The sequence below is a fragment of the Neopsephotus bourkii genome, unplaced genomic scaffold, assembly GCF_033783945.1.
Source record: "Neopsephotus bourkii isolate Nb327-2 ecotype Australia unplaced genomic scaffold, CSIRO-AGI_Nbou_v1 NB_1139, whole genome shotgun sequence".
NCBI lineage: Eukaryota > Metazoa > Chordata > Aves > Psittaciformes > Psittacidae > Neopsephotus > Neopsephotus bourkii.
Genome location: NW_026901625.1, coordinates 4,364,152 through 4,385,618, shown reverse-complemented (window position 1 = coordinate 4,385,618; position 21,467 = coordinate 4,364,152). Strand labels below are relative to the sequence as shown.

The following is a 21,467-nucleotide window of genomic DNA, read 5'->3' as shown; positions in this document are numbered from 1 at the left end:
CCTGGGGGCCCTGCTCCTGCTCCCATCCCACATCCCTCCGGACACAGGCGCCAGCAGGAGCCAATAATTTAATTCCTCACCCAAAAAAAAAGGAGTGGGGAAACCAAGGAACCTCTGAGTACAAACTGCACCAACGCTGGTAACCTGCCTCCTCCATGGTCAGCTGCCTGCTGCGGTCCAGATCTCGATGCTCTGGATGATGAGCCACTCGCTCTGGTCCCGGGTCACCCGGATCCTGACACACTCCACAGGCCCTGGGACGCCTCTCTCCAGCCCCCGCTGCTCACAGCTCCCCTTCTCAAAGGTGCCCACCATGGTGTAGGCAGAGCAGTCCCGGCCATCGTCGCGGCGCCGCCGGCCCAGCTCCAGCACCCCAGCGTGCAGGATGTCCCCCCGGCGCTCGGCAGAGCCCGTGCGCACCCGGACACGGGTGACCCGGGCTGGATGCTGGAACACGATGGAGAAGGTGCTGCCGGCTGCTGGGTCCTTCCCCCAGAAGTACCCCTCAGTGGTGCTGTAGGCCTTGAGGGGCTCGTAGTTCTCAAAGACGGACATGGTGGTGAACAAGGCCGCTGGAGGGTTGTCAGGCAGGTCCATGGCATCAGCCTGGAACTCGTCATCCTCCAGCCTGTTGACAGTGCCCTGGAAGGAGGAGTAGAGGCCCATATGTTGGAAGAGGGAGGGCTTGAAGCGGATGGCATCCTTCTGGGTGAGCAGGAGGCGGAAGTGCACCAGCAGCCAGTCGCAGGGCATCTCCTGGTAGAAGAGGAGGAGGAAGCGAGCCAGGCGAGGAAGGTCACTGGAGCGGTAGAGCTTCCCGATGTAGCCCAGCTTGGAGAACTCCAGCGTGGCCCAGTTGGAGCCCTCCTGGGAAGCCAGAGCCTTGCGGATGGCCGTCAAGAAGGACTTGGCGCACCACACATCATCCTCGATCATCAGGTAGTAGGAGGAGAGGTTGGCGGCGAAGGCGAGCAGGAAAGCGTAGTCCACGTTCTGCTTGGACCTGAACCTCACCCGCTCCTCCGGGTCATTGAAGTTCCTCTTGAGGCCCTCCAGGGTGGGGTAGGACTCGTGGGGAGCGTGGATGAGCAGGAGCCGGCCCAGGAGGATGTGCTGAGCAAACCTGGTGGCGATGCTGGCGGCCACACGCACGTTCCACGTGGGGTCTGCGTCAGCCAAGTGCACCACCACCACCATCTCCTGCAGCTCCTCCTCTGTCGACTGCTTGAAGAGGGACTGGAGCGTGGCTGGGAGGTAGTAGCCACGAGGCCGCCGCACCGATGCCAGTCCCACCGCCAGGAATTCTGCAAGGCAAAGGAAGGGCTTTGGCAGGCTGGGGGGGACCTGGGATGTGCCACAGGGAGGGGGCTCCAAAAAGCCCTCTCCATGCCCAACCCACAACAGCCCCATGTCAAGGCCGGTAGGTCCCTTCTGAAGCTGAAGCCTCCAGCATCTTGGAAAGCACCCAAATGGCAGGGAGGGCACAGGATGAGAAACCAGGGCTCCTATGAAGAAGAAATATTTAGGGGAAAACACCTTTACAAAAGGCAAAGGTGGGGAGGAGCAGAGCAGAGGCAGTGTATGGGGAGGGATGGCTTCATGGAACGGCTGCACATCCTTACCCGACTCCAAACCTCGTGGAGATACGGCCTCACCAGGATGAGATCACCCCTGCCCTCCCCACAGCTCCTCTATGCAGCACCTGGCCCATACTGGGCCTCTGGTTTCAGCCCAGGCTCATGTGGGGCTGCCCCAAGGTGTTTGCACGGGAAGTGCTTCTCATGCACCAAAGAGCTCGATCCACATCTCCCACAGTGCATGACTGTCCCCATGGTTCAGCCCCACCATCTCCACCTTCCTGACTGGAGCTCAGCCCAGGGAGAGGGGATCTCAGCCACCGTCCCAGCAGAGACCTGGGAAACCCAAACGCCTGCAGTCACCCCAGACCCAATGTGCAGAAGCAGGGGCCACGCTTGGAGCACAGGGACCTTCCTCTATCCCTCCATCTCGACAAAGACAGCAGCAAAGGTTGGCTCGGGAGCTATGCGCAGGTGTCCCCCCCTCCAAACAGGCTGGAGCAGGGCCCTCCCTGAGCTGCAGCATCGATGGGGCAGGTCCATACTGGGGGTCCCAGGGACACTCACTTTTGTGGGGTGGCAGGGAGCCAGCCAGGAGGTGGTAGGAGACGTTGTGCAGTGCAGAGAGGCCGTCTGTGTCCCTGAGGATGCGCTGGGCTCCTTCCGGCTGCAGCAGCTGCAGGACCGCGTCTGGGGCCAAGGCCCCGAGCTCCACCTGGGTGGGAGCCACAGGCAGCCAGGTCAGAGCCCAGAGCACCACAGACACCCGTGAGCACGGGGCAGTGGCAACAGGGGAGCCCCTGTCCTGCCCTGGGCAATGCCAGGGAGAGAGGAGAAGGCAGAGCTGGGGTGGGGGTGATGGGGTGCAAAGCAGGGAGCAGAGGTTGGGGTCCATGTGGGGCAGGCGGGGATGGAGGATGCGCCCGTGGGACATCACTGGTGTGGGACTCACCTCTGGGGGATCCTGCTCCTGCCGGCTGCCCCCGTAGAGGAAGAGGAGGAGGAGGAAGGAGACTGCGAGCGCAGCCGAGAGGGAGCGCTTCAGGGAGCATCGCATAGCACCGGGCACACCGAGACCTGTGCGAGGGAAGCACCCATCAGGCCAGGGCACATGGGGCAGGGGGACAGCTCCTGGGTGCACCCCAGGGGTGACCCCAGCGGCAGCCATGGGGCACAGCTGGTACCGTCCTGCACCATCCCTGCTGAGCGGGCAGGGGTAGGGGGGGGCACCCCAACGCACCCCGCAGCACCCACACAGCACCCGGAGCCGGAGGCAGGCACACGGCTGGGAGGGGTTTAGGGTCAGGGCGGCCCTCGGGAGCGGTCACCGAGAGCTCGGGACCTGGCACCGAGCCCTGGGAAAGGCTCTTCCTGCATCGCAAGGACAAAGCAGCTCCCGCAGCCCCTCCTGCCTGCCCCTTGTCCTGGCTGGACAAGGAACCCATCCCCACCGTGGGGGAGCCGCCTCCAAGGAAGGCGCAGAGCCCTTGCGGCGTTTTGGGGCTTGGCTCCTGTGCTTGCCTGGGGTTTTTCCATTATACATATGAGCTGGAAGAGGAACTGGAGACGGAACGAGCAGGGCAGCCCCAGCCCGGTGCTCACAGCACAGCAGCCTGTCAGGTCAAAGTATCTTTGAGTGCAGACGTGGAGGAAAAGCCCTTCCAAGCCATGCCATAAACCATGGGGAAAGCTCTCCTGAACCAGGGCTGGGCTTCACCTCACATCATGCAATCCCAGCCTGGTTTGGGTTGGAAGGGACCTCAAAGCTCCTCCAGCTCCAATCCCTGCCACAGGCAGGGACCCCTTCCACTGGAGCAGCTTGCTCCAAGCCCCTGTGTCCAACCTGGCCTTGAGCACTGCCAGGGATGGGGCAGCCACAGCTTCTCTGGGCACCCTGTGCCAGCGCCTCAGCACCCTCACAGGGAAGAGCTTCTGCCTAAGAGCTCAGCTCAGTCTCCCCTCGGGCAGGTTCAAGCCATTCCCCTTGCCCTGTCCCTACAGTCCCATAGAGAAACAAAGCAGTGCAGTCAGTTGGGCACAACCAGGGGCCACGGCCCCATCCCTGGGCTGCAGCATCCGTGTCCTCGCTCCTGCCTTGGCGCCTTGTGCACCTTCCCCACAGCTCCACACCCCAGTGGGGCTGTTCCCAAAAGCCATTCCCCTGTGGGGACATTGTGCTGGTGGACAAGAGGTGCTGAGAGCCCCCCAGTCAAACTCCTCCAGTTCACTGGGAGACTCCCAGCCTCACGGTGCTGTGACGCAGCGGCTGTGATTCAGTCCAGCAGCGAGGGGAAGGGGAAGGAGTAAATACACAACCTCGGTCCCACGAGGCCTGAGAAAGGGCCGGATGCTCCCTGCGTGCACGCAGCTCCAGCTGCTTCCTCCAGCACTGGGCAGAGCAGGGCTCTCGCATGGGGAGGAAGGGAACAACCAGGGCTCGGTGTCCCGTTGCCAAAGCACCTTTTCCATGCTGGGGGAAACTGAGGCACGGGAGAAGGCTGTGCATCACAACCAGACCGCCTGCACCAGGGGGCAGGATGTAACAAGCACCAGACCCCACAGCTGGCTGGAGCCTGATGGGCACCACATCGTGTTGCTCACCCACGGCTCTACAGGGAGGAAGGAGGGGGGAAAGCCCCATCTCAATAGCGCAGCGCTCCAAAGCTTTGGGTCAACGCAGGTCCCCTCCAGCCCCGCAGCACAGGGCGGGCTCTGCTTGGGCACTCGGCTCTGAGCCGGTCCCCGGAGCTGACAGCGTGGGGACCCCCAGCCCCGCACCCCGACCCGTGCGGCCCCATCCCAGCGCCTCTCCGGGCTCCCCCCCTGCCCCGGGGCAGCGCAGACTCACGGGGTGCGCGGCCGCGCTCCGGCTCCTCGCTCGGCAAAGCCCCACCCCGGGCCTCCCGCAGAGGAGGAGCGTCCGGAGCGGCCGCTGCCCCGCGCAGGGATGGGGGGGACCCGGGTGCGATGGAGCGAAGGGTCCCGGCCCCTCTGCGGGAGGGATGGGGCAGCCTCAGCCTCCCCCTGCGATGGCACCGGCTGGACCCAGCCACCCGCTGCCAGCATCCGAACCCCCCCAGGGCCCGGTGGAAACCTGCCCCGTGGGCGGCACCGGGAGCCCGGTGACCAAGGAGCTGTGGGCTCTTGCTGCCCCCATCTCTTTTCCAGCCCTTGTGCTGAGGTGGCTGAAGCTGAGACCTGCAGCCCCCAGAGCTGCCAGTATCCCCCTTGGGATGCCCATGGGGACCCGCACATCCCAGCTCCTCGCTGGAGCATCGGGCGTCGCAGCCCTGGCTGAGGACAAGGACAAAGCCCCCTCCAGCTCCACCAGCCAATGTGAGCCTTTCCCATGGCCCAGTTTGTTCCCTGCTCCTCCACCCTCCAAGCCTCATTTCTCTCAATCACTTCCCTCCTCTGGACCCACAGTGGGAACACGGCCCTGGAGCACCCATGAGTTACCCACCAGCTCCCTCCAACACAACTCACCCACAGCACATAGAGAGGAAAACCCTTCCCTTGCCTCCATCCCATCCTCCCCGTTTATCCACACAAAGCATGGAGCCCCTTCCCTGGCCTGGAGCTCTCCTACCTTCAGAAGGGCCCCAGTGTCTCTTCCCAGGCTTTGTCTTGTACCAGTCCCCTGCGACACCCTCGCTGTGGGCTCAGACGGAACTGCCCTGCTCCGACAAACCTGCAAGGACAAAGGTTGCTGTGGAGAGGTAAGGTACAACAGGAAGCAGGTAATGGCGTTGGGAAGGAGAGGAAAAGGCATCCACAGGCTCCTGGATCCACTGGCTTTCCCCGTTCTCACGGTGCTTGATGTTTAAATCCTTAAATTCCCATCACGGGATGCCGGTGGCTCTGTGCCCGTGGGATCCCGGGAGCTCAATGGGGACACCAAGGCCTGTATCTGCACCCAGACAAGGGCTGAGTGACACCAGGACAACCAAGGGAGCTGGGATCCGACCCAGCAGTGACTGCACATGGCAAGGATGGGATGTGGGGCTCAGGGCTTGCGGGGGATGTGGAAAGGACCGGCAGCAGCTGCAGGAACCAGGGCTCGGTGCTTCCCGCCCATGCAGGAAGGAAGGGGAGGGTTGGGGCCACGATGCCCAACGCAGCCCTGGGGTCCCCATGGGACCTATGGGCGCAGCAGGCAGCCCCACTGCAGACCCTGCCCTTTGGGGAGCACACCCCACTGATGCGAGGTGCAGCAGAATCCCCCTGGGGTCCTCATGGGCCATCTCAGGGCAGGATTTGCGCCTCTCCATGAGCCTGCCCATAGTGGGAAAGGAATCCACAGCCAAGACACAGCCCGTGGTGCCCACCACCATGGGGTCTTGGGTCCCATCTGGGGCCAGAGCGAGCACTGGGGTGGGACAGGGACAAGGGAACCACGGTAGGTTCCAGCCACCTTCCCCATAGCCCTATCCTACACTGGATCCCCAGCAAGGAGAGGGGCAGGGGGGGGCTGGAGTGGGACCAAGCTTCCATGATTCCCTTGGGGAAACCGGAGAGCTGGGCTGGATCTGCTTACAGCCCTTCCATTATTCAGGAGCCTGAACAGGACAAAGCAGAAGTAAACCAGGGCCCCACACAGCAGGGAGAGCAGCACGGCTCCATTTCCACACCATGAGGACCCTTTGAGTCGCATCCTATGGGAAAGAGTGATTGTGATGCAGCAAAGAGCTCCTGCCTGGAGCCCTGGCAGGGATCATGGAGAGCAGATGTACCAGAGCCTCACTGCACCCCAGCCCTGGGGAACACTGAACAGCCTTGAAGAGAGGCTGGGCTTGGGGGACAGAGGGTGGGACCCCTTTCTTGGGCTGAGCTCTGGCCAGGAGTCACCCACATCAGTGAGCAAACCTCAACGTGGGGTTCCCATGCTCCAGGGAAGGGAGGAAGGGGAAACACAATGCCCTGCAGCAAGCACAGCCCAACCTCCGCAGCATCCCTGCCGCCTCGCTGGCCTCCTCACATGGACCACAGGAGTTCCCAATCCCTGCCCGTGCTCAGCACGCCTCCAGCTCCAGGGCCATCACAAGGTCTGCCACTGGCAAAGAAAGGTCACAAAATCATTCTGCATTTTATACATTTCAGGCTGGAGAAAGGCTGTCAGGGGAGAGGCATCTCCCTTAATAGAACCCAGCAGGAAACACCCCATTCACCAGCTTCCTGCTCTACCTGCACCACCCAGACCTGTCCAGGGCCTGGGAGCCACCAGTCACCATCTGGTGCTGCTGGAGCACCTCTGCCCCAGAGCATGGGGCTCATCTTGGCCATGCCCTAGGCCTGATGTGAACATTCCTGCTCTCACACATCTCACAAACACACAGCCCCAGGATTTGCTCTGGATTTCTTCACCAGAACAAGAGCAAGGCACAGGGCAGAGCTGACAGACACCAGCCTGCTCCATCCTCCTGCCCGGCCCTGGCCATGAAGCAAACACCTCTGCCTCCACCCTCTGTACCCGTGTCTTGTGCACAGCCCAAGCAGCAATCACCAGGCACATGGTGCTGACATCTTCCTGCAGAACAGGTTTCAGGGTTTGTAGTGGAAAACACCCTCAAAAGCACTTTAAAGCTTTTGGATTCTGAAGGAAACAGGCTCTGATTGACAGACACCTCCCCAGGAGGGCCTACAGCACCCAGAAAGAGCCAGGCAACTGTGCAGCTGATGCTGCTTCACCCAGTGAATAGCAGTGGAGAAACTCCACCCTGTGAGTCCTGAGCACTCAGCAGTATTTAACCCCACCACAGGAACATGACTGTTACTCACCCCATGCTCTGGAGCTGCTTCCTCCCGCACAGCACCCACATGGAGCACCTCAGCTGCAGCCTCCACACAGCCCCAGCACTAACCTGCTGCCCTTCCTCTCCTGCACCACAAAGGCAAGCACAGCTCCGGTCAGGCTCTGCTATCATAGGAACCAGCTTTGTTATCACAGTCACAGCATGCTTTTATTGCCCTTATCTCTGATTCAACGAATCTTGTTCCGAAACCTTCCCTGGCAGCACCAACACAAGTTCAGCAGCAGTGGAAAGGGGAACTGTGAGGGCAGAGTTTTCCCAAGTATGAAGTCAACATGGCAGAGCCTTGAATGCAGATCCAAGTCTGGGTCCTCAGCTGGTGACTTACAGAGCGGCAGAGACACATGGAAGGAACTCCTCGTGGGCACCTATGCAGAACCATGGGGTGTTTGTATGCTAACTTCAAACTGGGATGGAGAATTCCCTCCTTCCAGAAGCTTCACTAAACATCATACATGGGAAACCACTCAGTGACTCCTGCTTGAGGCAGCATCTGATGAGGAACAGGACTGAGGAGTTGGGATGAGCAGGCAGCAAATCCCAGCCCAGGGTTCCTATTGCTTCTGTGGCTCACACACACTGCAGTTCCTCCTCTGCCTGCCACTGCTCCTCCATGAGACCCCATATGCAGCACCAGGATGTGCATCTCCTCAACTACACCTCCAGCCTGCTCTCAGGAAAGACAAGAGTCCTTCATCACTGCTGCAGTTTCATTTCTCCCCTCCATCTCCTCTCCCTCCCTGTTTATCTTCTCTGAAAAGCACCTTCTGGGGTTAAAGGTTTGGATCTTCTCAAAGAGGAAGCAGCAGTGTGAGAACTTGGAATACCTTTACATGCAAGTAAGACTTTTGCCTTACATCTCCTTGAAAGAACTCCTTTTGTCTGATCATTTATGCTTCTCTTTCCTTAAACTCGGATCTGCTGGACTATGAATTACTGGCTCCCTGCTGCTTTCAGACACCCAGAGACCACGCTGCGTTGGAACACCATCCTGCTGCAGGAAAACCAACCTGGGTTTGGTTTGTACATCATTTCTGGTCGTATTCAAGCTGGAAAGCAAAAACCTCCTGTTTCTTCCCAAACAACAGAAAACAGGACCACGGCCATTAGCACCAAAAGGATTTTAAATGAACAGTTCCAGGGAGCTCCTTTCAAATCATAAAATCGGAATTTTACATAAAAGTGTGTTTACAAAGAGTTTCTGCTTTACACTTAGCTCTGCCCATCACTGACCAGAAGTTCTATACATACAGACCAGCGCAGCAGCTTCAACCACTTGCAAGAAGACTGCAGAATTTATTTAAGAAATGAAAAGAGGATTTCCTGCTTCCTTGACATACTCTTCAGCCTGTGACAGGGAGGCACCCGCCGGCTCTGAGGCCCAGGGAGCACTTAAGCTTTTGGAGAGAAGGGGTACTGTGGGTGCCACCAATCCAGGAGCCGCACGCTGTGCACGGGGTCCAGCACAACCTGCACTCCCTGCTCCAGGCGTGGTTTCCTGCCGTTGCGAACCGGAGCGTCCTGGAACACCAGGCGCACGCGATGATGCCTCATGTCTGTGCTCACGTTGATGGTGAACTGCAAGAAAAGAGAGCAGGAGGTGCCTCAGGAGATGAAAGAGATGGAGAAATAGGAGTTCTTCACAGTAGGCTCTGAATCTACAGCACTGGATTCAAACCAGTTCTCTCTGGCTGGCAACTACCAGAAGTGAACCTGGAAGCAAGCGACTGACAGAGGAATCTGGAAATCACTGCCCTGCTCTTAGTCCCTGATAGGGGGTTTGGATTGATGAGGAGCTCACCATGACTGGGCTGCACCCTAAGAGTGCAAGCAGCAGGGCAGGGAAGGGATTCACCCCCTCTGCTGTGCTCTGGGGAGACCCCCTCTGCAGCCCTGGTCCAGCTCTGGGGCAGCAGCACAAGAGGGACGTGGAGCTGTTGGAGCGAGGCCAGAGGAGGCCATGGAGATGCTGCGAGGGCTGGAGCAGCTCTGCTCTGGAGCCAGGCTGAGAGAGCTGGGCTAGGGCAGCCTGGAGAAGAGAAGGCTCCTGAAGGGGAGACCTTAGAGCAGCTCCAGTGCCTAAAGGGGCTGCAGGAAACCTGGAGAGGGGCTCTGGACAAGGGCCTGTAGGGACAGGCCAAGGGGAATGGCTTGAACCTGCCCGAGGGGAGACTGAGCTGAGCTCTTAGGCAGAAGCTCTTCCCTGTGAGGGTGCTGAGGCGCTGGCACAGGGTGCCCAGAGAAGCTGTGGCTGCCCCATCCCTGGCAGTGCTCAAGGCCAGGTTGGACACAGGGGCTTGGAGCAAGCTGCTCCAGTGGAAGGGGTCCCTGCCTGTGGCAGGGGTTGGAGCTGGAGGAGCTTTAAGGTCCCTTCCAACCCAAATCAGTCTGTGAATCATTCTGTGAGTCTATATACACATGGGAAGAGTCTGACCATAGAGGGTTTTGCACTCAGAATTTACTACCATAAGGTAAGGTGATATTTTCTTGAGGAAGGAAGACCTCTTCTCCTGCATCCCTTCCTCTCATATCCTGCTGGGTACTGGCAGCTACCCTGCCCCCAGATGCTGCATAACTACAGCTCATTCTCTACATCATCTATTTGCTGCACCAAATAGGGAAGAGCTGACAGAAATGCAGAAACTCAAATGAGGAGATCCTCAGCATTCCTCTCATCATTAACCCTAAGATTCCCAGAACTGGTTTGCTGATGCACCAGGGTCATTTTCACACCACTAAGGAGGAGTCCTCTGCATCAACTTACACCTGCGAAGTTTGCAGAGCAGCATTCTCCAATACTTACCAAGGTAAACGTCATACCCATGACTATTGGCACGAATATGAAGTTGAAGGTGGTGATCTGCAGTAGACAGCAATCCTGATCTGGATTTGTATGGACTTCTTCATACTGAATGGGTGGCTGGAGACCTTTGCAACACTTGCTCTTAAATCTGGGAGACTTGAAAGAAAGAAACACTTATTTAGTGAAGCAGGATGCTATGATGAGAGTTTGGCTGCCTCTCACCCATGCTGACTAACAGGTTCCCAGTGCATTCCCATACCCTGGGGGAGAGCTTGACTTAAACAACAAAGCACCATCACTCAGGACTGGCAATTTCACTTGCAAGGCCATTTCTTTAGAGGGGAAAGCTGCAGAACTCCCAAGGCTGCCTGAAACTATTTGCTCCTTCCAAGAGCTGAAGATTTTCATGGGCAGTATTGGATTTCTTCACCTCTGGGTAATCTTTCCAATGGGTAAACCAGATGGTTCAGATTTTGGTCTGTATTTTGAGCATTAATGTCAAACGGTCTTTGGGTTTGAGCAGTAAAAAATGACCCAAAGATTAGATTATTTGGGATAACAAATGATCCACATCTTAGAGTGGAAGAAGGACAGCAAAGGTGAGATTCTAAATACAGCCTGAAAACTGAGGGCAGTTCAAGACATGCTTTAGTTTATCATGGGAGTCAGTTTCCATTTGGTGTCTGAGCACATAACAAGTTTCCACCTCCCTTTCTACCACCCAGAAAATTCCTTTCTGCTTCAAAACCAACTCACAGCCATTCTGGTTCTTCTTTCATACCTGCTTTTTGAACTTGAAGTTGAATTCCCACATTGCTTCTTGTCTGTTCCCTTCAATCTTTTTGCACCAGAAAAGCAGACACTGAGGTGGAAAGAAAAGAAACACAAAACTGAGGAACCTCGAGGCACCACTTTAAGGAAGTTTTAGCAGAGCAGAAAGGCTTCCACTGACAAACACAGCTACACAGGAGCAGTTAGGAACCATTTATTCAAGCGAATCATGTTCAGAGAACACACTCAGCAGCTCAGGACTCCCAGTTCCGAATTGGCCAACTCATCATGCAGCTGGATGATACAACAAGGAGCACTGATGTGCTGAACAAAAAACCCCAGCGCACACTTTGCCCCTTTCCTAAGGCAGAGGTGAGTGGAACAGATTCACCCACTTCACCCAACCACCAGGAACTGCCACTAAACTGGACTCCAGGCAGGACTGAAGTGAGGAACAACTGAAAACAGAGTAAGGATCGAAAGGAGAGGATCCGGAGGGAAATACAAAGTCCAACACACAAGCTATGAGGTGACAGATGATAAAGTTCCTAAGCCACTGTGGTGTCAAAAGAAGGTCTTGGCATCACTAGGCACTGATGGTCAGATTTCACAGTATAAAAACCACCTCCACGATAGCATGGGCTGATCAACCTACTGTCCCTTCTTAAAAGCAGATGAGGAAAGAGCCTCAAACAGCATCAGAGCTAGCCGGCACTCACACACCAGGAGTCCTCCAACTTAATCCAGTTATCTCTGTGTGGTCCACAGGCTCCATCCCAGCATGCAGCACTTGCTCTAGAGCAGAAGTCTCAGCAGAGCTCCTGTATTAAACTGAGTAGGAGGGAAATTCCCTGTCTACCAGTGAGTAGAAGCAAGTAGCCTTCAACAGCCAAGAAAAGAATCTGGCACATCAGTGCAGCCACCACTGCAAGTGTTTCCACACCACAGATGCCAGCCCGCCACAGCTGGTCTTATCTTTGAACAGTGTCAGCACGAAAAGGAAGACTAATATGGGTAAAGACAGCTCCCCATGACTCATTCACTGTCTCTCCCACTCCAAGAGAAGGTCTGACTGGATTGCAGGGCGAAGCACACATTTAATTTCATTCCAGGACTGCGTGACCCCAAACAAAACAAAGCCAGAGCCAGCCTCCACCATGGGGGCTCTGTAGCTAGAGCCTAGGGGTGACAAGACAGCCTTTACTTCAACTCTGAGTCATGTCCATAAACAAGAGTCCTTAAAGGACCTTTACCTCAACTACCCTCATGAGGTGAACAAAGCAGCTACATGGAGTCAAGCTCAGAAACATGCATCAAGTATCCTCCACCAGGGAGGTTACTGATAGAAAGGCTCTCCAGTAACTGAGAGTTACTGGGGTGAGCAGCAAATGCTGCTGAGCTCAACCCCACCAGCAGCAGCATTTGTGGTTCACCTGCAGAGACAGCCTGATCTAGCAACTGGTTTGGTCATGGCAAGTAGTGAAGCACAAAACGGTCAGTACCTCCTAAGGGGCAGAGGATGTCGTCCCCGCGTCAGCCGTCCTGCCCTTCAGACGCGCCGTGCGGCTGCCGCTCCGCCAAAAATAATGGGGGTGTCTTTAAAGGGCAAACACTTCTGCTGACACCATAACAGCTCCAGTGTCCCACACAAGCTAGGCTAGGGAAAGAAAAAAGGAAATTAAAGAGGAAAAGCTGGAGTTGATAACACCCAGGGCTGGGGGGCTCCTCTTGCCACATGCACTTTCTGTAGGCATCTGCCATTAGTTTTCAACGACCCATAAAGGTAGAACCAAAGCCCTTGAAAGCCAGAATGTGGGGAGGAGGTAATGGCAGCTCCTCCTCCGTACCCAGGCATTTCTGTGCACAGTAACACAGGTGGAGCTCAGGGTCTTGCAGTGGAGTAGTGCAGCAAGACCAGGCTCACGTTTCTGCTCCAAGGGGTTAGGTCAAACAAGCCTTGTCACCATTTAATTTCCTTTTTTACAAGCTGCATAATAAAGGACTGCACCCGAAGGACCTTCCTCACACCGTTAGTACAGTAGAAGCACTAGCAGTGGGCACCAAAGCCGTTATGATGTCAACGTGAATGCTTCCAAAATGCTGACCCTGCCAGCACCATTTCATGGTTTTCTACAGCCACGCCACAAGCTCCAGCAGTGGTGGGAAGTCAGACCCAGGAGGATTAAGGTTAAGTTGGAATTTCCTAGAAATGTTTTGCTTTTTGGGTTTCAAGAGATAGGATACCCAAAGCGGAGATTCGGGATGAGAATGAAGAGCTCTGGATGCAGAGATAAGACTGCACATAGAAGTGTGTGCTGTTCTGCTGCTCTGCAGCACCACCTGCTTGTGGGACTGCTGGATGCACCCTGAGCCATGTGACAGTTTTTTCCAGTATCCACCAGGAGAGGAGGGAAGAAAGGAGGGATATGTCACATACAGACCGATGAGGTTGCTCTATTTAGCATGGGAAAGTCCAGCTCTTGAACCGAAACTACCTCAATTAGGCCCCCAAAACTTCATTCAACAAGCTTCTGACTTTGGCTTTGGAGGGTGAAGGATTCACATTGCTGCTTAAGCTGCTCACAAGAGTATCAGCCAGTTGCAAGTTAAACCCAAACAAGAGACACAGAGGCGTTTCAGAGTTAATGGTCTACAGCAACTAAAGAGGAATAGATATGCAAGTGCTCCAAGCTGGGATAGCAAAGGGAATTGCCTGCCCACACCAGCCCAACACAACTGCAGCCCCAGACCCAAAGCAGACACGTGGCATGCTCACAACCTCACTGCCCTCCTTGCCCAGACCCCAAGCCGATGGATGACCTACAGGAGTGCGGTACGAAAGGACGCCCTTTCAGAGGCTACCAGTGGCACTTCTCATCTCTCCAGATGCCTGCTTGGAGAAAAGATGTATTCTGCAGACAGTGTCAGAATAAAGCAGAAGATATAAAAGCTGATTCTACTACAACCTCCTTTCAGCAACACGTTTGCAATAGGGGAGGAGAGAGCTGCAAACACCCCTAGCAGTTCTGGCATTCAGTCAGCAAGTGCCTTTTTGCTGGTACAAAGATGGTGTGGTAGGAATTAAAGTGGAAGTTACCCAGAAGAGTAACCAGAAACCTCTGCAGCAGCAGCTCTACAAGTAACCAGTGTACTTTTTAAAATGACTACTCGGAGTTGGAAGTCATCCCATAGCCAAGTTTCACTGGCACCATCTGAACACGGTCCATTTTAATGCTAGAAAGGGAACGAAAGAAAGCCAGAAAGAGCAACCTCTCAGACATACCCAACTTCCTCAGTGGTTCCACTTACTCTGGAATTTTTTAAAGTGCTGGGAGTACTGTCTGGAATAGCTGGATTCCTGGAAACTCGAGCTGCAAAAGGCTCGTACATGTGGTACAGCGACCGGATGACACACGCCCGAAGGCAGTGCAGCTTCTCCATCGACTCCGGGCGCAGGCGCAGGGGCAGGTATGCGTCCAGACTGTAGTGCCTGAAAAGCCAATGACAAACCCAGCACATGCTGAAGGGTTACAATGGCAGAGATGTGCAGAGGAGAGCTAGAAAAGAGATGCACGTGGAGGGAAAACTGAGTATCTGATTGATCAGAGGACCTCTGGTCAGCTCTGACAGCTTCAAGCATGCCGCACTGCTCTACATGAAATCTCATAACAGTCTTAAAGGCTTCACCCATATCAGACAGGTATACACAGAAGCATATCATCCTACAATTCCCCACTAATCCCTTGCAGACAGTTTGTCCAGAGAGCCCAGATGGTGTTTTAAGCTGCAGGATGCAGAGAGACCTGCAGATTCCTGCAGGCTCTCAAGGACTCTTTAGTGGAGTGCAACTGCATCCCTGCAGACAACTACCTGAGCTGTCTGCCTGTGCTTGATGGTAATTCCTTGATCCAGTGCCAAAGGAGCCTTTGCTAGGGAGCTTCACACTAAAAAACAGGGGTAAGGATGACTATGGCTGCTATTTGACCCCCACTCCACCAGCCTGCTCCTCCTGGACAACAGACACAGAAATGTAAAGAAAATATTCTGTCCAGAAAGAAAGTCACCAGTGTGGTGCACCAGGACAGAGGATCTGGTTCAAGTCTGACCACCTCTTTGCTTTCCTTTTGATTTATGTATTTATTTACTTTTACTTCTGCCACTGAGACAGCTCCAAAATGCCTTAGCTCCTTCTCAGGCCACTCTAATTACAGGAAGGTGGCCACGGTCAAAGCTTGAGGCAGGGCAAGCTTTCCACCAGTGATGTCTTTCAGCAAGGTAATGGCACTGACTCTACTGTAAGCACTTTTGAGTGCTTTACAGCCAAAGCACACTGTTATAAACAGAAGCAGGTAGGCCATGGCGAGCAGGAAAATACATCACACTTAGGATATTATACACAGGAATATGCCACACAGATCCATTTCCAGATATAAAGCAGATGCAATATACCACAACCCCTTGACAGATGAGGCCCCCATCACCATATCAATAAGCAAATATTCTAGGACACTAGCCAAGAGGGAATTATTCCCTTATTTACAGCACCACAGAGCTGGTCACTGCTGAAGCCTCCTACAAGTAGTCTTTAGAATCTCACCTTCTGTAGAGCCTGGTCCAAAAGGCAGCAGTGCAAGTAACAGTCCAGGCTTTCTTGCAAATCAAAGAGAAGCGGACAATGTCCTCAGGGCGAATGTAGGAAGCCAACAGCAGCCAGATATCAATGGGGTATTCCTCTCCACCACCCCCATCAGGATCTTCTAAAGGCAATGAAGGTATGTTAGTGTAGTAAGTGGCCTCTTTATCAAGTCTTATCTAGAAGCATTTACTTTATTACTGGTAGCACAGGGTAAGCAGCTGAAATACGTATAGATGTAGGGTCAAAGACACCCAGGTTAATACAGCTTCATTACCACTGCTACTGGTTTTCATCAGCATGCCCTTGCCCATCCAAACAGCCATTATGCTTGCCCTTCACTGGATAGATGCCATCATTTATCCCTGCCACACTGTCTGCACAAGTATGATAAGTGGCAGATTCAAAGAGTAATTCAGGCTGAAAGGTCCTCTGGAGGTCTCTAGTCCAAACAGCTCAGCCCAAAGCAGGCTGGACGAGATCCTTTTGTTCAGGATCCCGTCCCATCCAGTTCTGACTGTATCCAAGGATGGAAACCCCACAGCCTTTCTGGACCCTGTCTCAATGCCTGACACTTTCACAGCCGAAAAACAACACTGAAGTGAAGAAATAAAAATTGATGGCAAATACAGAGGCAGCTTTATGTAAAGGAGGGCCAAGCTCAAGATTTATCAGGTCATTTAACTTCAACTTCATGAAAGCTCATTTAACAGGCCAGCAAAAAATGCTTTGCACTAGAAGTCCCTGAACATTACAACATTGCCAAGCTTGTCAGGTCTTTGTTCAAATGGTCACAGTATTTTGATAGAAGCTCTGCCACGGAGAGCAAACAACTCTCTGCAAGTGGCTGATCAGCTGCTTCTCTTAAATCTGATTTCATTAAAGCTTCTTGGAAGGGAATGGCCCATTCTTCCTCTCAGAGGTGTCAGAACTGATCAACCAGAACTGAAGGCACAGAAACGCCTTCATTCTTGCAGTGGGTTTAACACCGCACCTTTTGCCACACACAGTGCTCCAAAAATACTTTCAAAGAACATAAATAACTAAACCATACTGAGCATTAAGAACATTAAGAGAAAGAAAACATACAACCTGTGTATGGTGCTAACAGAAAAACTGCTTCAGAGTTTGTGAATAGGTGGCATAAAGAAGGTGTTTAAGAACTTGAGGGTGCCAGACCTCATCTTGAGGCAGCAGACTAATAGCAAAGGGTAGTACTTTAGTCCCATGTGATAACTGCCAAAGTAAGCTCTGCATGTAACCTCTTCCCTGCACCACTCTGGATTTATGGCAGGCACACCCACAATGGGCTGTCACATCCACTTTGCTGTTTCATCTCACTCAAGAAGCCATCGAACTACAACTGCAGAACTGCAGAGCACAGCCAGACGCATCCTTGGTCTCTTACTGGTTTGTTCCTTCCCTAAACACATAGCAGAAGTAAGCCAAGGTTGGGACAGACCAGAATCCTGTCTTTCCAGACTGCTAACTCCCATAACTCCAGCCACTCCTTATTTTCCCAGAATTCTGAAGCATGTCTTAATAAAACAGATTAAACTCCTATCCCAGAGGAGTGCTGTGCACCTGCAGTCCCTGATGGATGGCAATGTGTTACATAAATCAGTGTCAGCATTAAGAAAGTTAAAGCTATTCTTAAGCTCAAGAAACCAAGTCAAACTTGGTTTCTCAACCTGGAAGTAACCTTTCTTCAAAACTCCTGCAACATTCCACAGTGGAGCTGAACAGTCTATTGCTTCCACTGCAATGCATATTGTTTTCTAGAGCTGCACAAAGTGCTGAAGGCTACAGCTCCCTGGCATTACCTTACCACAATGCCACTAGGGCCAAGTTCACTTGCCTGCTGGAAAAAAAAGCCCTCTACACTCATTTGTAACAAACCACAGCTTGGAAACACCCTAAAGACAGAGCCTGTGTTCTGCCAGCCAATGCATTGTGGACAGCAGCAGTTTCTTCCCCACAGCAAATGCTACTCTCACCAACAAGCTCAATGAGAGAAGAACCTGTCCAGTGGCAGTTTCACAACTCTTTCAAGAGCAGCATTTGTTTTCCAAGGTTCAGAGAGGTTTACTGAAAGGAAGGAGCTCTCAGGCTTTGATTTCACAGCCAAGGCTCTGCCTCTGAGGAGTCCCAGCAGATTCAACCGATTTAACCCTTGGCATTTCATTTCTTTATGCACAGACAAGTTACAGAATGCCCCAAAGAGCCCCATGAATAGCCTGTAATTAGCAAATATTAACATGATGTAGGCAGAAGCCACAGCAGCAGCCCCTGCAGAGCCCTCAGGAGAGGCTGGTGACAGTACAACCCTACCTTTGTGCCTTTTGCTCTTCTTTTTTCTAGAAGCAGCTCGCCCGTTGATGCTCTCCTTCGTATCCATTTCATCACTGCTGTCACAAGACTCCCCCGATACGGAGAGCACTTCCTCAGCAGGAACACAAGAAGCTTCCAAACCACAGAGGGATTTTACTAGAACGACAAGCAACCACACAGTGAGTGTACCAGCAGAGAGGAAACGGTGCTCCAAATTCAGGAGGTACTTCACAGGAGCCACAGCCACTAAGAACTGCATGAAAGCTTTCTGGTGAGTGATACAAGCAGGTAAATCCTGAGCCCAAGGATTACCTCGAAAGATTAGCACCACTGAGTGAACTGGAAACATCATTATTCAGTTTCTTGTTTTAAAGAGTGAACAATGAGAATGAGCACCAGCACATGCAGGTGATCCCACTGGTTTAGCTGAAGCTGTTTACGATTCCAAATAGAAACAACAGGCTCTTTCTCTACAGAGCTCATGGGTTCCCCTGCACACCAGAGCTCCCCTGCATGGCCACTGCTCAACCTAGAGCCAGCACCTACTCTGTAATCATTCTGTGAACACAGAAAAGATACACTGCCTTCTCAGCAGGATAAAGAGATCCTGTGACCAATGACACATAATCCACTAATGATATAAGTGGGTGCCAAGCAAGCAGGAGCTCCACTTATCCTAGAATGTAGTGAAGGGAGACTCTGGCCTAGTGAGGAAAACAGCAAGTCGAGTCAGTTTGTTTGGTTTTGGGTTGAGGAGATGTTTAGACACATCCTTGCTCTCATTTTTAACAGGATCTGTAAACTGAGGGCTCCTCGAGGCAGAAAAATCCAACTGTGAGGCAGTAAAGACAGGTTACTCTCTAAACCTTACTTATTCATGCCAGTGGCATCCCTCACTGTCAAATGGCAATGCCCTCTCTACATCACCTTTTACAGGCAAAAAGAGAGAGAAATAGGTGGCAACAGGAATAGCAACAAGTTATGACACCAAGTACAGCCAAGCAAGAGAGGACAACAACTGAGACTCTTGAGAGAGGGTTAGAAATAGAAACCCTCAGGCTCTGCAAAGATCAACATCTGAGTCGACAGCACCAGTCCATTCATACTCCACTGTAATCTTGCAGAGGCACCTCTGTTCATCTCACAGTTGTAATCTCCACTCCATCCCTCGGGGTTAGGATGGGGAGGAGGAAAAAGCACAGGATGATTCCCCTGGCCTTTGCTCCCTGCCCTGTGAAGCTCCCTGCCTGCTGGCAGTCACAGCACCATGTTTACTTGGAGCCAGGAGGTGAATGAGGCCAAAGGCTGAAGCTGCCGGGGCAGAGGCTGCTGTCCCCATGTCCCAGTGTGCTGCACCAGATAAAGCTGTAGCATGTGTCAGGACTGCACCAGATAAAGCTGTAGCACAGCCCCAGGCTGGGGAGGAGAGATCCTGAGGATCTCACATAAGGAGGGGAAAACCCCAATGACTTTGCACAGCAAAGACCTGAGGAAGGGGTGGGCAGGGAGCTGCTATGACCTGTAGGCAGGCAAGTAACACAGAGAGGAGCCAGAAACAGAGCAGGATTTCAGAAGAGGGCTTCAGCTGGACAAAGCAGGTGATGCTGGATGCAAGGACTTAGAGTGGGGCAGGGAGAAAGAAAAGACAAGAGTTTGGCAGGTATGATGCCGAAGCACAGTACTTTGAGGCAAGGTGACAGAACACAGAAGGGTAAACAGGAGAGGGAAGCCGCAGTCTGCTACAAAGGAGGTAATAAGAGGGAGGTGCCCTTGTCTTAAAAGCTTAAGAAGTAGCAGCTAAAAAGGATATTCACCAGTATCACTGCCCCATACAGCTTCCCTCACAACAAGCACTTGCAAAGAGCATATTTTGTTTAAACGTGAAAGATTTCAGCAACATAGCATCAGTTTTCCTAGATGAAGGGCTCAGTCTTCACTGTCAGTCTCACAGCATTCACCTCCAACATGTGTAACCAGTTCCATTAAGAGTGGAGGCCTAAACATTAACATTTCTCAAGCAAACGGGGTGTGTTAGGTCAGAATGCGCTCCCCCAGCAGCTGAAAACTGAGAGGAAGCTGATAACTAAATATTGCAACACCTTTCCAGGAAGCTCCTTGCTTATGCGCTTCAGCAAGGAAACAGCAACACCCTCAACAGAGCTCCCTGCAGCACAGGGAGGGAACAGGTTTGCCAGCACTATCATATCCCCACTGCAAGGACTTTTACCTGCTAATAAAACTGGAGACAGTTTTATAGGAGGTATTAAAGCCTCCTATCACGTTAATTTCTGCTCCAAGCAGGAGATAACACCTCATAGTTAATGGCAAAGGGCCTATTGCAGGCACTGACAAAGACTCAGCAATTCTTGCCAGCCTTCTGCAAAACCTAAGATCCCAACCACCTGATTCTGCAGAGGAACAGACTCATTCCCAGGCACTGAATGAGATGGACTCTCTCAGGTCACAGAAGGGGTGCTCCCCCATCCTGCTGAGGTGGGCAGCGCAGGGCAGCAGCCTGGGGAAGGCAGGCTCCTAGCACACACTCACCTTCCTGCTGCACCGCGTTGGCCACGGCTTTCTTCACCCGTCCAGACTTCACGACAGCCGGGTCTGAGTTCGCGTAATCCGCCACCGTCACTGCGGGAGACGGCATCAGCAGGATTAGGGATTACAGGGAGGGGAGAGAAGGGCTAAAAGCCGCCATCCCTCAACGGGGGGCACAGGCACAGGGGAGGTGCACAAGCAGAAGGAGCACGCCAGGAGCCCCCCATCCCGCTCAGCTCAGGGCTCCCTCTCCCCCCACCTCAACCCACACCAACCCCACAGCGCCTCTCTCCGAGCCCTGCCTGAGCCCCAGGCCCACACTGACCAAGCCAGCTCAGACCAGGCCGGCCCCCCCCACCCCAGCTCTCCCCCTCCACACCCCCAAGCGGGCCTGGTTCCCCCTCCCACCGGGGGGCGGCTGGAGCGGCCTCATCTCCCCCCCAGCGGGCCCGTCAGCCCCTCAGGTGAAGCCACTTCACCCCCAGGCCCCAACACAGGCCCAGCCCCTCCTTTCCGGCCAACACAGGCGCCGCTCCCTGCAGGCCCGGCCCAGCCCCGCTCTCCTCAGGCCCCGGCTCTCACCGCGCTCGGAGCACACATCGTCGGCCCGGAACTTGAGGCGCTTACGGGCGCCCCTCTTGGGCATGGCGGCGGCGGCGGGGCGGCCGCGAGGGGCCATGTCCCGCCCGGGGCCGCAGCGGGGCCGCGGGGACAGCGCCACCCCCGCCAGCCCCGCCCCGCGACGCGCCGTGACGTCACCCGCCCGCGACCCAGCCGGCGCGCCGCTCTGACGTCACGGCGCCTAGGGGAGGGAGGGGGGGCACGCAGACCTGGGTTTGCCTTTTCTTCCCAGTCTGCCCAGTAACGAGGGGCCTGGAGGGGGTTGATCCTCCCAGTAACAAAGGGCTCTAAGGAGATGGCTCCCTCCCAGTAAAGGGAGCACCTGGGGGGATTTGCACTGCTCAGAAGTGAAGGTATCCGAGGTAACTTCCCCCATA

The 21,467-nt window shown here is 54.1% G+C and overlaps 2 protein-coding genes across 5 annotated transcripts; both read right to left on the bottom strand.

Moving 5' to 3' along the window:
• Nucleotides 1-54: 54 nt before the first annotated feature.
• On the bottom strand, nt 55-5,224 carry LOC133217548 (alpha-1,6-mannosyl-glycoprotein 4-beta-N-acetylglucosaminyltransferase-like). Of its 2 annotated transcripts, none has more exons than XM_061363137.1 (4): nt 5,167-5,224; nt 2,530-2,654; nt 2,145-2,292; nt 55-1,304 (listed from the first exon to the last, which is right to left on the bottom strand). In XM_061363137.1, exons 2-4 carry the CDS (start codon nt 2,632-2,634, stop codon nt 160-162), a joined length of 1,398 nt encoding a protein of 465 aa, XP_061219121.1. In that variant the 5' UTR covers nt 2,635-2,654; nt 5,167-5,224; the 3' UTR covers nt 55-159. The 2 variants fall into 2 exon arrangements, with proteins under 2 accessions (XP_061219121.1, XP_061219122.1); XM_061363138.1 differs by lacking the exon at nt 5,167-5,224 and adding an exon at nt 4,426-4,490.
• Nucleotides 5,225-8,493: 3,269 nt separating this feature from the next.
• Nucleotides 8,494-21,200, bottom strand: TMEM183A (transmembrane protein 183A). Of its 3 annotated transcripts, none has more exons than XM_061363141.1 (8): nt 21,052-21,200; nt 20,473-20,562; nt 17,926-18,081; nt 15,559-15,718; nt 14,271-14,451; nt 10,972-11,052; nt 10,191-10,346; nt 8,494-8,965 (listed from the first exon to the last, which is right to left on the bottom strand). In XM_061363141.1, exons 1-8 carry the CDS (start codon nt 21,146-21,148, stop codon nt 8,780-8,782), a joined length of 1,107 nt encoding a protein of 368 aa, XP_061219125.1. In that variant the 5' UTR covers nt 21,149-21,200; the 3' UTR covers nt 8,494-8,779. The 3 variants fall into 3 exon arrangements, with proteins under 3 accessions (XP_061219125.1, XP_061219126.1, XP_061219127.1); XM_061363142.1 differs by having other exon boundaries at nt 15,559-15,715; XM_061363143.1 differs by lacking the exons at nt 20,473-20,562; nt 21,052-21,200 and adding an exon at nt 19,032-19,054.
• Nucleotides 21,201-21,467: the final 267 nt, after the last annotated feature.